Genomic DNA, 14,278 nt, shown 5'->3' with positions numbered 1-14,278 from the left:
TGTGGACATGCTCTGGGGGGGGGGGGGGGGAGTGACTCTCTTGCAGCAGAGCTGGTGGAATCCCCACTGTGGCCAATGTTAGCAGAGGTGTGTGAAGGATTCAGTTAACAGGCAGATTTCAGTCTGTTGGTCTGTGCTGAAATGTTCTGGAGTTGATTTCAATGTTTGCAATGTTCAAACTGATGCGTCATTGACATCAGCAGCACTCGTGTTGGGAACTGGCACTGGAGTGAAAGGCAATCTGATACTTGGAATATTCTGATCTGTGCAATTTGATTTACAGATAAAGCTGCATTACCACATTGAAATTGAAGTTAAATGTAAGACAGGATGATTCCTTTTCTCCTGATGCAGTGAGAATCTTTGTGGAGTAGCGTTGCCAGTAACAGTGCCCAGGGGTACAGGCCAGTGTGCTGCCACCGTACCCACCAGCCTGTGGTCCTGCCCATCAGCTTTAACGGACTAAAACCGTGAGCTGCTGATCAGCACAGGGATATGACCAGAGCAGGCAGACATGCCAAGCACACTGTGGCACTGCAAGAACGCGGCAGCCAATGTGTGCACAGCAAGCTCCCATAAGTAGCAATGTGATAATGACCAGATAATCTGTTGTTGTAGTGATGATGGTGATTTAGAGATAAGAAAAAGTTCAGTGATTGACAAAACAAGAGGAAATGGGTCTTTTGCAGCACAGGGACGGTGGAAGAGATAATTTTACAAACTCACACTCCTAGCACGGAGCCTTGACACTGGGAGTGCAGACCGAGAATTCGGGTGTTGCTTGATCGACCAGCACTCGCCAAAAGATCCACGGCATTATTTGAAGGAGAGCATGGAAGTTCTCCCCACTATCCTGGCCAATATTTATCCCTCATCAACATCACTAAAACAGATTATCAGGTCATGATCACATTGTTGTTTGTGGGAGCTTGCTATGCGCATTTTATCTGCCGTGTTTCCTACATTACAACAGTGACTACACTCCAAAAGTACTTCATTGGCTGTAAAGTGCTTTGGGATGTCTTGAGGTGGTGAAAGGCGCTATATAAATGAAAGTTATTCTTTCTTACCTAATTCTGATCACTTGTCCCAAATTTTTGCTGGCCATGACCCTGATTTGCTCAGGCACCGGTTTGTGCTTCTCCTTAAATGTTATCAGTATATTGCCAACACACAGAACGCAACTGGCCCTTGGTATCCTCCCACCCAGCCTGTGGGTGCCTTGTCTCCTTTACAATTTTAGTATCATCGAGAGCTTTTGTACGAGGCCAACTTGGCTGAGTGGTTCAAAGCTCACGGGCCTCAGGATTCGACAAGACTGCTTCTTGACTTTATAGATCCAATTGAGAAGGACTCTTGTGGCCATGGGGAGTTTGAAAAGGTCGGAGACCTCTTCCACCCAGGTGGGCACATCAGGAATAACATAGCATCAAATCAGAGGAGGGGAGGAGATGACAGCGGGCGGGGGCGGGGCAGGCAGTGTTGGGTCAGTCCTGGCTGCAATGGTCTGTGTGGTACACCCTTTGTATGAGGGGAGCGTGCTTAGGTTTTAGTTTATAGCGGGCATGGAATTTAAGAGTGGAGCAATTTGAATTTTCAGTAAGGTGTGGCCCACTCGATGTTGGACCATGTGGATCCCATCCACGCTGCAAAAGTACAGACACCCCTGACATGTGTGAGCTTTTTGCTCAGTGATATTATAACATGGGCTTTAGTTTCAAATAAAAGAGCCCACACATGCTAGTGTTTCATTATTTGTTAGACTCCTGGATTATTTTATCCCTCAGTTGCATTGTATCCCCAATTCATCATCATCATAGGCGATCCCTCGAACGAGGATGACTTGCTTCCACACGAGTTCACAGATATTTCAATGAAGGACCCGATGTTCCAGTCCTGAACTCCAATTGAAGGGGTGGAAGATGCCTGTGCGTGGATTTTTTTAACGTGTGCTGACCGTTGCACACCAGCCACCTCACGGGCTTGACAGAACTAGGCCTTTATCCAGTGGCAAGGGTTAACCAGGACGACTGGAGACCTGCTCTGCTGCACTGACCTAGTGCACACACATATCGCACTGTGGGCTGGTACCAATGGATCCCACTCACTGGATCCCAGTGATTTTCCAAGCTCTGTGTTTTTATTTATACTTAAGTCAAATGCACATTCAGTGTTGGTCTGGATCTTTTCCTGTCGTGCAATTGAAAATTGAGAGGGGTTGGTGGAGTTGGGGGGATGCACAAAGCGGAAGAATGTCACAGAAAACTAAAAAGTCTTTGCAGAGTTATTCGCTTTGACTATACATATGTGTATTACAGATATATCGTTATTTGCCCATTTTCTGTTGTTTGTTAAATCCAATAGGCACAAAGGCTCAGTATTAGTAAATTACACTTTTCCATTCTGGAACAAGCAACATTATGGCCAATTATCGAGAACACAAGCACACACACACACGATTCTTTTTTGTCTGTAATAATCAAGCATAGTCAAAGGTTTACAGGAAGTGAGTCTGCTTACTGCAGTGTAACCAAACATTCTCAATCGTCGCACATGCTCATCCATATTTTGCAGGGAGTCTCCACGGCTCACATTAATACAGTGAGTAGCAATTTAAATCTCCAAACCAATCAAAAGTAGGATCAAAGATGATCCCCGAGAATGAAACAAAATAGCTGATAATTCACAACAAGGACCTGCGTCAACTACATTTCAAACCTACCAAGCTTCTCGGAATTTCTTCATCAAACTCGGCCTATCCTGATTGCGTCTCCTGCGGAACCATCGCTCGATCGGTCGTACTGCCCAGCTAGACCTCTGTGACAGGCCTTCTACCTGTGACTGCAAATAGTACAGAAAAATACTTCACATTAAAATCACCTTCAGCATTAATTCAATGCCACATTATAATCTTTCCCCCTTGATATATAGTTCTAAATCATATTCATACAAAGCAATGCATTTTGCAAATTTTGGAAATTTGGGCTGAAACATGGCAAATGTTGTTTAGTAAATGGTGAGTGTTGGGATTGGGAAATAGGGATAAGCAGTAGGAATATCAGAGCATATTTTATAGGATGTAATGCGGGAAGAGGGATCTGGTGGCTAGTTCATTGAAACCATCATCTAATGTGCGAGAGCAGTAATTGGGACACAGTACCAGCTGTGGCTCAGGGGGCAGCACACTTGCCCCTAGGCAGAAAGTTGTGGGTTCAAGTCCCACTCCAGGGACTTGAGCACATAAATCTAGGCTGGCACTCCAGTGGAGTGCTGCACTGTCGGAGATGCTGTCTTTTAGATGAGATGTTAAACCGAGGTCCCATCTGCTCTCTCCAGTGGACGTAAAAGATCCCATGGCACTATCTCGTCGAAGAGCAGGGGAGTTATTCCTGGTGCCTTAGCCAATATATTTATCCCCCAATAATAAAAAACAGATTCTTACATTTGTTTGTGGGAGCTTGCTAAGCAACCGTGTTATGAACAATAAACTCCTGGGGGCCAAAATTGCCCCTCTCTGCTGCAGAGTGGAAAGGCCGCTGCTCGCCCACTTGCCCTCCAGAGGTTCCCCGGCTGTGCATCGATCCTCCACCCTTGTTCCCCTGCTGCCGATCCGCGGTAAGCACGTCATCACCGTGCGCACCGCCCCCCCCCCCCCGGCGGCAACATTCCCCTCGGAATATCCGGCCCGTCCGGCGGTGCCAAAACCTGTTTTTTTCCCGGTGGTCCAGTGGGGCTGTGGCCTTCTGCAACAGTGGGGGGGGGGGGTGGGGGGCTTCCCTTAAAGGGGAGGGCACACTGTTGCTGTCACCATGATTTTTTCTGTCGGCCGATGGCCATGTTGGCTCGACAATTATACCCCCGGGTTAGGCCGGGCCGCCAACAGGCAGCCTGGCACCCCCTTGGGTGCCAAGTCGCTGGCCCGGCCAAAACCCTCCCTGGTGGCCCAGTGGGACGAAGTTTTAAAATCGCGGAGGCTCTCCCCTTTATGTGAAGGGGAGCGCCATGGTGACGCGGCACCATGATGACATCATCGTGATGGTCACTCCGCACCACCCCGTATGTACTCACCGCCCTGTATCCGCCCCTCGTGTACTCACTGCCCCGTATCCGCCCCTCTTGTGTACTCACCGCCCTGTATCCGCCCCTCTCGTGTACCCACCGCCCCGTGTCTGCCCCTCTCGTGTACTCACCGCACCGTATCTGCCCCTCTCGTGTACTCACCGCCCCGTATCCGCCCCTCGTGTCCTCACCACCCCGTATCTGCCCCTCTCATGTACTCACCGCCCCGTATCCGCCCCTCGTGTCCTCACCACCCCGTATCTGCCCCTCTCGTGTACTCACCGCCCCGTATCCGCCCCTCGTGTACTCACCGCCCCGTATCTGCCCCTCTCGTGTACTCACCGCCCCGTATCCGCCCCTCGTGTACTCACCACCCTGTATCTGCCCCTCGTGTACTCATCGCCCCCGTTAAGAGCGACTTCCGAATCCGAATAAAAAAACAACAAAGAGCCGAATTTCGCTCAAGAGGCGACCTCAACCACAGCTGGGGTAAAAACCATTGAAATGGGTGCGTGCGCCCCATTTCAGGCGGGAGGCAATTTCGACCCCCTACTGTTTAGTGCAGATATTGTAGTGCACAAACAAAGGAACAGAGATTCAATGAATGAAATAGTTATTGAAAATAGCTCAATGCACATAGAAACCAGGGACTGAGCAAACACCAGTGAACATGATTTAAAACTAGCTGGCCATCTCTGAGGTGCTTTGGATTTAGTTCTCCTGCGCTGATGAAACAAGGCAAGTCCACACGGAATAATAAATCAAACGAACCACGTCAAAGAGCCCCCAGTGTCAAGTGATCCCAGTCACTGGTACTTCCCCCACCCGAGAGGTGATATTTCCCCATCTATCTCTCCTCTTGCACAGCACATTCACTTTCAGTATGGGATGCAGGCTGCTCCCAACCACTGCACTCCCAGATCGACTGTTGGCTTCACCATTTAGTGAGTCACGGATAAAACCAGAGCAATCACACCAGACATAATGCAGGTATCAATCTTAGAAACTGTCTTGGGAGCAAGAGTTTCTGGTATTGGATAAATTATATGATATATTGTCAGTCAATATTTAAACTAATGAGAAACAACAGGCAGATACTCAGCTTATATTTGCTTCAATTTACAGGTACAAATTGGACAAACCTGATCCAAACAGTGGGTAGACATTCATAACACCCATACTCTGCCCACTTTACACTTCACTCACATGTCCAGGGGTGAGGGACACGGGGGCTAGAGCAGGAGGATGCTTGATTGAAGCATTTAGTGGGGCGGAGCCAGTTTCCGTGTGTAGAGGACATTCTGTCTCATTGCTGCTATGTGCTGAGTTCAATAAAGAGGTTAGTTTGAACAGCTCAGTAAGGAGAAGAATCCGATCGGGAATTCAGGAGAAACGTCTTTACCCAGAGAGTGGTGAGAATGTGGAACTCGCTGCCACAGGGAGTGGTTGAGGCGAATAGTATCGATGTATTTAAGGGGAGGCTGGATAAACACATCAGGGAGAAAGGAATAGAAGTGTGTGCTGATAGAGTGAGATGAGAGGGGTGGGAGGAGGCTGGTGTGGAGCATAAACAACAGCACGGACCTGTTGGGCCGAATGGCCTGTTTTTGTGCTGTAAGTACTGTGCGATACTGTTTCTCAGTTTTTATGGCCATTTCTGAACCTCTCCAATGATTTCTTCCCATCTGCCCCCAACACCCTCTATATCCCTTCTCCCTCATGTATGCTTTAACCTCCCCTTAAGTGTGTCAATGCTTCAACCACTCCGTGTGGCACTTAGTTCCACATTCTCACCACATTTTTCCTAAATTCTTTATTTGATGAGTGTGACTATCTTATATTTATGCCCCCTTGTTCTAGACTCACCCCCAAGTAGAAACAGTTTTGCTACGCCCACCCTATTGAACCCCCTCATCATTTTAAAGACTTCTATCAGGTCTCCTATTGCTCTTCCCTTTTCCAGAGAAAAGAGTCCCTCCCTACTCAGTCTTTCCTGGTAGTTGCATCCTCTCAGTTCTGGTAATGTCCTTGGAAATCTTTTCTGGAGCTTCTCCAGTGTTTCAATATCCTTTCTGCAGTATGAGGCCCAGAACTGCACACAGCGCTCCGTGTGGTTTAACCAAGGTTTGATAGAAATTTTACATTACCTTCCTGCTTTTGTATTTTGTTCCTCGAGAAATGAATCCCAACACTTTGTTTTCACCTTTTTATGGCCATATCAACTTCTGTTTTTACTTTTAGCAATTTCTGTTTTTACTTTTAGCGATTTATGTATCTGTATTCCACATCTCTTTGCTCCTCTGCCCCATTTAGTTTCTTACCTTTCAGGCTTCCTTATTCCTCCTACCAAAATGAACCACCTCACACTTAACTATATTGAATTTCATTTGTCATTTATCCGCCCACTCTGCAATCCTGGCTATGTCATCCTGTGTTTTGGTACAATCTCCACATTATTAGCGATAATTCCCAATTTGGTATCGCAAATTTCAACACCATCCTAATCTGAGGAAGGACGTTCTTGCTATTGAGGGAGTGCAGCGAAGGTTCACCAGACTGATTCCCGGGATGGCAGGACTGACATATGAAGAAAGACTGGATCGACTAGGCTTATAGTCACTGGAATTTGGAAGAATGAGGGGATCTCATAGAAACATATAAAATTCTGACGGGATTGGACAGGTTAGATGCAGGAAGAATGTTCCCGATGTTGGGGAAGTCCAGAACCAGGGGTCACAGTCTAAGGATAAGGGGTAAGCCATTTAGGACCGAGATGAGGAGAAACTTCTTCAGTCAGAGAATTGTGAATTCTCGACCACAGAAAGTTGTTGAGGCCAGTTCGTTAGATATATTCAAAAGGGAGTTAGAAGTGGCCCTTACGGCTAAAGGGATCAAGGGGTATGGAGAGAAAGCAGGAATGGGGTACTGAAGTTACATGATCAGTCATGATCATATTGAATGGTGGTGCAGGCTCGAAGGGCCAAATGGCCTACTCCTGCACCTATTTTCTATGTTTCTATGTTTCTATCTCTGCAATTCCCGAGTCCAAATCATTTCTGCGGATGGTGAACAGCACGGGTCCCTGTGGGACACCAATTCCCACTTCCTGCCGGTCTTGGGATAGACAGACAGGAAAGAGGTATAAGGAGACGGAGAGTGAAATGTAACAAAATTAGCAAGGAAACTGCGTCTGAGCAGCAGGAATGTGTCGAGTCTGCAGTGTTTATATTCAAATGTGCAAAGTGCAGGAACTAAAGGCCTGAATTAGAATGGAGGAGCACGGAAGTGTAGCCTTGACAGAAAGCTGGCTTCAGCTTCGGCATAACCGGGCACTAAATATTCCCAGCTACAGATGCTCAGTCTGATGACAGAGCTCAGCTAAAGACAATCTGTCTTGGAGCTCCCACTCGAAGCAGGCAGGAGTGCCATTCTGATACCTGAATGATTTGGGAGTGGCGAGTTGAGGCCTGGCACATCTCTTTACGCTGTGTTTCAAGACAAAGGAATGATTTCTGATTGTAACAGTAACAGGCCCAGTACTGCTTGCTGCTTTTGTGACTGGCCGAGACAGTGGTGTTGGGAGTATGCTAGGTCAGTTTGCAGGTGACACAAACATTTGCGCAGGGGTTAAGACAGCAGTGGAGTACAAATGTCTGCAAAAATATTTAGATGCACTGGGGGAATGGGTCAAACATCGGAAAATGGCATTGAACTTCGATAAATGCCGTGTCATGCATGTCGGTAGGATCAACACAGAATATACTTATAGTTTACAGGGAATGATACTTTCGTGCAACAAAAGAATTGCATTTTTATTTTAACATCTTGGTGTTATTGCACACAGATCACTTAAGGTTCACGACCAATCCGGAAAAGTCAAAGCCAAAGCAAACAGGGGATTGGGTTGTATTAATACAACCATTCAGTACAAATCAAAAGGAACATTCTGTCATTACATAGTTCATTGGTTAGCCCACATCTGCAGTATTGCACCCAATTTGCTCCCTCACATAGTGAGCGATATAATGGCCTTGGAATAGGTTCAGATAAAAGAACCTTAGCTACTCAGATAGGCTTAACATGCTGGATCTATTTACTCTAGAGCAATGCAGACTATTAAATGATGAAAGGGCTGGATTGTGAGCCTATTGATGGATTATTTCACTTTGACAGATTGGGGAGGGCCAGGATGGCCTGAGGGCGCTCTGCTTCTTCCTCGAGCAGAGGCCCAACCAGTCCCCATCCCCCACCACCCTCCTCCTCCTGGCTGAACTTGTTCTCACATTGAACAACACATTTAACTCCACTCACTTCCTCCAAATTAAAGGTGTTGCTATGGGAACCTGCATGGGTCCTAGCTGTACCTGCCTTTTCATGGGATATGTGAAACATTCTTTGTTCCAGTCCCACTTGAGTCCCCTCCCTCTCCTCTTTTTCCGGTACATTGATGACTGTATCGGTGCCGTTTCCTGCTCGTGCCCTGAACTGGAAAATTTTATTCACTTTGCTTCCAATTTCCACCCTTCCCTCACCTTCACATGGTCCATCTCCGACTCTTCGCTTCTCCGTCTCCATTTCTGGGGATAGGCTATCGACCAGTATCCACTATAAGCCCACTGACTCCCACAGTTACCTGGACGACACTTCCTCCCATCCCGCATCCGGTAAGGACTCTATTCCATTCTCCCAGTTTTTCTGTCTTTGTCGCATCTGCTCTGACGATGCCATCTTTCACACTAGTGCCTCTGACATATCTTCCTCTTTCCTCAACTGAGGATTCCCCTCCGCCGTGGTTAACATGGCCCTCGACCATGTCTGTTCTATCTCCCGCATCTCTGCTCTCACCCCTTCCCCTCCCCCTCAGAACCACGACACGGTTCCCCTTATCCTCACCTTTCACCCCACGTTCAACGTATCATCCGCCACCTCCAGCATAATCCCACCACCAATCACATCTTCCCCTCCCCTCTCATCATTCCGAAGGGACCGCTCCCTCCGCGACACCCTGGTCCATTCCGCAGTCACCCCCAGCAACACCTCCCCTTCCTACAGCACCTTCCCGTGCAAGCGCAGGACATGCAACACATAAGAACATAAGAACACAAGAATTAGGAATAGGCCATCTAGCCCCTCGAGCCTGCTCCGCCATTCAACAAGATCATGGCTGATCTGGCCGTGGACTCAGCTCCACTTACCCGCCCGCTCCCCGTAACCCTTAATTCCCTTATTGGTTAAAAATCTACCTAGCTGTGATTTGAATACATTCAATGAGCTAGCCTCAACTCCACAGATTCGCAACCCTCTGGGAGAAGAAATTCCTTCTCAACTCGGATTTAAATTGGCTCCCCGTATTTTGAGGCTGTGCCCCCTAGTTCTAGGACCCCGACCAGTGGAAACAACCTCTCTGCCTCTATCTTGTCTATCACTTTCATTATTTTAAATGTTTCTATAAGATCACCCCTCATCCTTCTGAACTCCAACAAGTAAAGATCCAGTCTACTCAATCTATCATCATAACGTAACCCCCTCATCTCCGGAATCAGCCTAGTGAATCGTCTCTGTACCCCCTCCAAGGCTAGTATATCCTTCCTTAAGTAAGGTGACCAAAACTGCATGCAGTACTCCAGGTGCGGCCTCACCAATACCCTGTACAGTTGCAGCAGGACCTCCCTGCTTTTGTACTCCATCCCTCTCGCAATGAAGGCCAACATTCCATTCGCCTTCTGATTACCTGCTGCACCTGCAAACTAACTTTTTTTGGGATTCATGCACAAGGACCAAAAAGAGTTTCATGCACAAGGACCCCCAGGTCCCTCTGCACCGCAGCATGTTGTAATTTCTCCCCATTCAAATAATATTCCCTTTTACTGTTTTTTTTTTCCAAGGTGGATGACCTCACATTTTCAGACATTGTATTCCATCTGCCAAACCTTAGCCCATTTGCTTAACCCATCTAAATCTCTTTGCAGCCTCTCTGTGTCCTCCACACAACCCACTTTCCCATTAATCTTTGTGTCGTCTGCAAATTTTGTTACACTACACTCTGTCCCCTCTTCCAGGTCATCTATGTATATTGTAAACAGTTGTGGTCCTAGCACCGATCCCTGTGGCACACCACTAATCACCGATTTCCAACCCGAAAAGGACCCATTTATCCCAACTCTCTGCTTTCTGTTAGCCAGCCAATTCTCGATCCATGCTAATACATTTCCTCTGACTCCGCGTACTTTTATCTTCTGCAGTAACCTTTTGTGTGGCACCTTATCGAATGCCTTTTGGAAATCTAAATACCTCTATCCACCATGCTCGTTATATCCTCAAAGAATTCCAGTAAATTAGTTAAACATGATTTCCCCCTTCATGAATCCATGTTGCGTCTGCTTGATTGCACTATTCCTATCTAGATGTCCCGCTATTTCTTCCTTAATGATAGCTTCAAGCATTTTCCCCACTACAGATGTTAAACTAACAGGACGATAGTTACCTGCCTTTTGTTTGCCCCCTTTTTTAAACAGAAGCATTACATTAGCTGCTTTCCAATCCGCTGGTACCTCCCCAGAGTCCAAGAACTTTGGTAGATTATAACGAATGCATCTGCTATCTCTTTTAATACCCTGGGATGCATTTCATCAGAACCAGGGGACTTGTCTACCTTGAGTCCCATTAGCCTGTCCAGCACTATCTCCCTAGTGATAGTGATTGTCTCAAGGTCCTCCCTTCCCACATTCCTGTGACCAGCAATTTTTGGCATGGTTTTTGTGTCTTCCACTGTGAAGACTGAAGCAAAATAATTGTTTAAGGTCTCAGCCATTTCCACATTTCCCATTATTAAATTCCCCTTCTCATCTTCTAAGGGACCAACATTTACTTTAGTCACTCTCTTCCGTTTTATATATCGGTAAAAGCTTTTACTATCTGTTTTTATGTTTTGCGCAAGTTTCCTTTCTTTATTGCTTTCTTAGTCATTCTTTGCTGTCGTTTAAAATTTTCCCAATCTTCTCGTTTCCCACTAACCTTAGCCACCTTATAGGCATTGGTTTTTAATTTGGTACTCTCCTTTATTTCCTTGGTTATCCACGGCTGGTTATCCCTTCTCTTACCGCCCTTCTTTTTCACTGGAATATATTTTTGTTGAGCACGATGAAAGAGCTCCTTAAAAGTCCTCCACTGTTCCTCAATTGTGCCACCGTTTAGTCTGTGTTCCCAGTCTACTTTAGCTAAATCTGCCCTCATCCCACTGTAGTCCCTTTTGTTTAAGCATAGTACGCTCGTTTGAGACACTACTTCCTCACCCTCAATCTGTATTACACAGAAACATAGAAACATAGAAAATAGGTGCAGGAGTAGGCCATTCGGCCCATCTAGCCTGCACCGCCATTCAATGAGTTCATGGCTGAACATGCAACTTCAGTACCCCATTCTTGCTTTCTCGCCATACCCCTTGATCCCCCTAGTAGTAAGGATTTCATCTAACTCCTTTTTGAATATATTTAGTGAATTGGCCTCAACAACTTTCTGTGGTAGAGACTTCCACAGGTTCACCACTCTCTGGGTGAAGAAGTTTCTTCTCATCTCGGTCCTAAATGGCTTACCCCTTATCCTTAGACTGTGACCCCTGGTTCTGGACTTCCCCAACATTGGGAACATTCTTCCTGGATCTAACCTGTCTAAACCCATCAGAATTTTAAACATTTCTATGAGGTCCCCTCTCATTCTTCTGAACTTCAGTGAATACAAGCCCAGTTGATCCAGTCTTTCTTGATAGGTCAGTCCCGCCATCCCGGGAACCAGTCTGGTGAACCTTCGCTGCACCCCCTCAATAGCAAGAATGTCCTTCCTCAGGTTAGGAGACCAAAACTGTACACAATACTCCAGGTGTGGCCTCACCAAGGCCCTGTACAACTGTAGCAACACCTCCCTGCCCCTGTACTCAAATCCCCTCGCTATGAAGGCCAACATGCCATTTGCTTTCTTAACCACCTGCTGTACCTGCATGCCAACCTTCAATGACTGATGTACCATGACACCCAGGTCTCGTTGCACCTCCCCTTTTCCTAATCTGTCACCATTCAGATAATAGTCTGTCTCTCTGTTTTTACCACCAAAGTGGATAACCTCACATTTATCCACATTATACTTCATCTGCCACGCATTTGCCCACTCACCTAACCTATCCAATTCGCTCTGCAGCCTCATAGCATCCTCCTTGCAGCTCACACTGCCACCCAACTTAGTGTCATCCGCAAATTTGGAGATACTACATTTAATCCCCTCGTCTAAATCATTAATGTACAGTGTAAACAGCTGGGGCCCCAGCACAGAACCTTGCGGTACCCCACTAGTCACTGCCTGCCATTCTGAAAAGTCCCCATTTACTCCTACTCTTTGCTTCCTGTCTGACAACCAGTTCTCAATCCATGTCAGCACACTACCCCCAATCCCATGTGCTTTAACTTTGCACATTAATCTCTTGTGTGGGACCTTGTCGAAAGCCTTCTGAAAGTCCAAATATACCACATCAACTGGTTCTCCCTTGTCCACTCTACTGGAAACATCCTCAAAAAATTCCAGAAGATTTGTCAAGCATGATTTCCCTTTCACAAATCCATGCTGACTTGGACCTATCATGTCACCTCTTTCCAAATGCGCTGCTATGACATCCTTAATAATTGATTCCATCAATTACAAATTACAACTTCAACCATACTGTGATCACGCATTCCGAGAGGATCTTTTACTCGGAGATCGTTTATTATTCCTGTCTCATTACACAGGACCAGATCGAAGATAGCTTGCTCCCTTGTAGGTTCTGTAACATACTGTTCTAAGAAACAATCCCGTATGCATTCTATGAATTCCTCCTCCAGGCTACCCCGTGCGATTTGATTTGACCAATCGATATGTAGGTTAAAATCCCCCATGATTACTGCCGTTCTTTTTTCGCATGCCTCAATTATTCCCTTGATTATTGTCCGCCCCACTGTGAAGTTATTATTTGGGGACCTATAAACTACGCCCACCAGTGACTTTTTCCCCTTACTATCTCTAATCTCCACCCACAATGATTTCAACACCTGCCCTTTTACCTCCTCCCTTCCCACTGTCCAGGGCCCCAAACACTCCTTCCAGGTGAAACAGCGATTTACTTGTACTTCTTTGAAATTAGTATACTGTATTCGCTGCTCACGATGTGGTGTCCTCTACATTGGGGAGACCAAGCGCAGATTGGGTGACCACTTTGCGGAGCACCTCCATTCAGTCCGCAAGTGTGACCCTGAGCTTCCAGTCGCCTGTCACTGTAATTCTCCACCACTTCCACTCTAACCTCTCAGTCCTCGGTCTCCTACACTGTTCCAATGAAGCTCAAGGAACAGCACCTCATCTTTCGTTTAGGCACTTTACAGTCTTCTGGACTCAACTCTGGCCATCTTTGGCTCCCTTTCCCTGCCCTCCCCCTTCCCCATCTTATGTTTTTTTTCTTTTTTTCTCTTTGTCTATAATGGCAGCTGGTCATTACTCCGCCATTCACACCCTATCCAGATTAACCTTTTTCCAACTCCTGCCATTACCATTTCATTTTGGCCCATCATCCCTTTGGTCTCTCTAATCTCTCCTGTCTTCCACCCTATCGCAGACCTTCCCTTTTGTTCTTTCTTCCCCTCCCCCTTTCAGTGTTTACAATGTGTTCTTTCCGAACATTTGGCAGTTCTGACGAAAGCTCGTCGACCTGAAACGTTAGCTTTATTTTTCTCTCCACAGACGATGCCTGACCCGCTGAGATTTCCCGCATTCTCTGTTTTTATTCCAGATTCCAGCGTCCGCAGTATTTTGCTTTTGTATTAAGTACTTTTGAAGTGTAGTCACTATTGTAGTGTGGGAAACATTTTTCTCTTTCTCCTAGTTTGCAGCATCCTAGTTACCCATGTAGGCTTAAAGACCTGGGACTCTACACATTGGACAAGTGTAGACTTGCCAATGATTTCATCGAGGTTTATAAAATGATGAAGGGCTTGGATCGTGTTTGTGTAGACAAATTGTTTCATCTGAACTGGCTGGGTTAGGTAGGTTGGATTTTGGGAGGTGTTTCTTCTCCCAGAGAATAGTGAACCTCTGGAACGGGCTGTCGACTTGCGCGGTGATTGCTGAATTACTTCGAGCTAGATCTCCTTCTGGCTGGGCGGAGATCACCTGCGACAACAGCTAGTTCCTGTTTAACATT

The 14,278-nt window shown here is 46.5% G+C and overlaps 1 protein-coding gene across 2 annotated transcripts in view; it reads right to left on the bottom strand.

The window, feature by feature from the left end:
- Positions 1–14,278, bottom strand: part of cers3a (ceramide synthase 3a) — a 133,489-nt gene that overhangs the window by 86,043 nt on the left and 33,168 nt on the right. For both annotated transcript variants that reach the window (XM_070858715.1, XM_070858714.1), the window contains exon 4: positions 2,723–2,841. In XM_070858715.1, coding sequence (XP_070714816.1) covers positions 2,723–2,841 — 119 coding nt within the window. The remainder of the gene's footprint in view (positions 1–2,722; positions 2,842–14,278) is intronic.

The sequence above is a fragment of the Pristiophorus japonicus genome, chromosome 17 (assembly GCF_044704955.1).
Source record: "Pristiophorus japonicus isolate sPriJap1 chromosome 17, sPriJap1.hap1, whole genome shotgun sequence".
NCBI lineage: Eukaryota > Metazoa > Chordata > Chondrichthyes > Pristiophoridae > Pristiophorus > Pristiophorus japonicus.
This window is presented reverse-complemented; position numbering and strand designations above follow the sequence as displayed.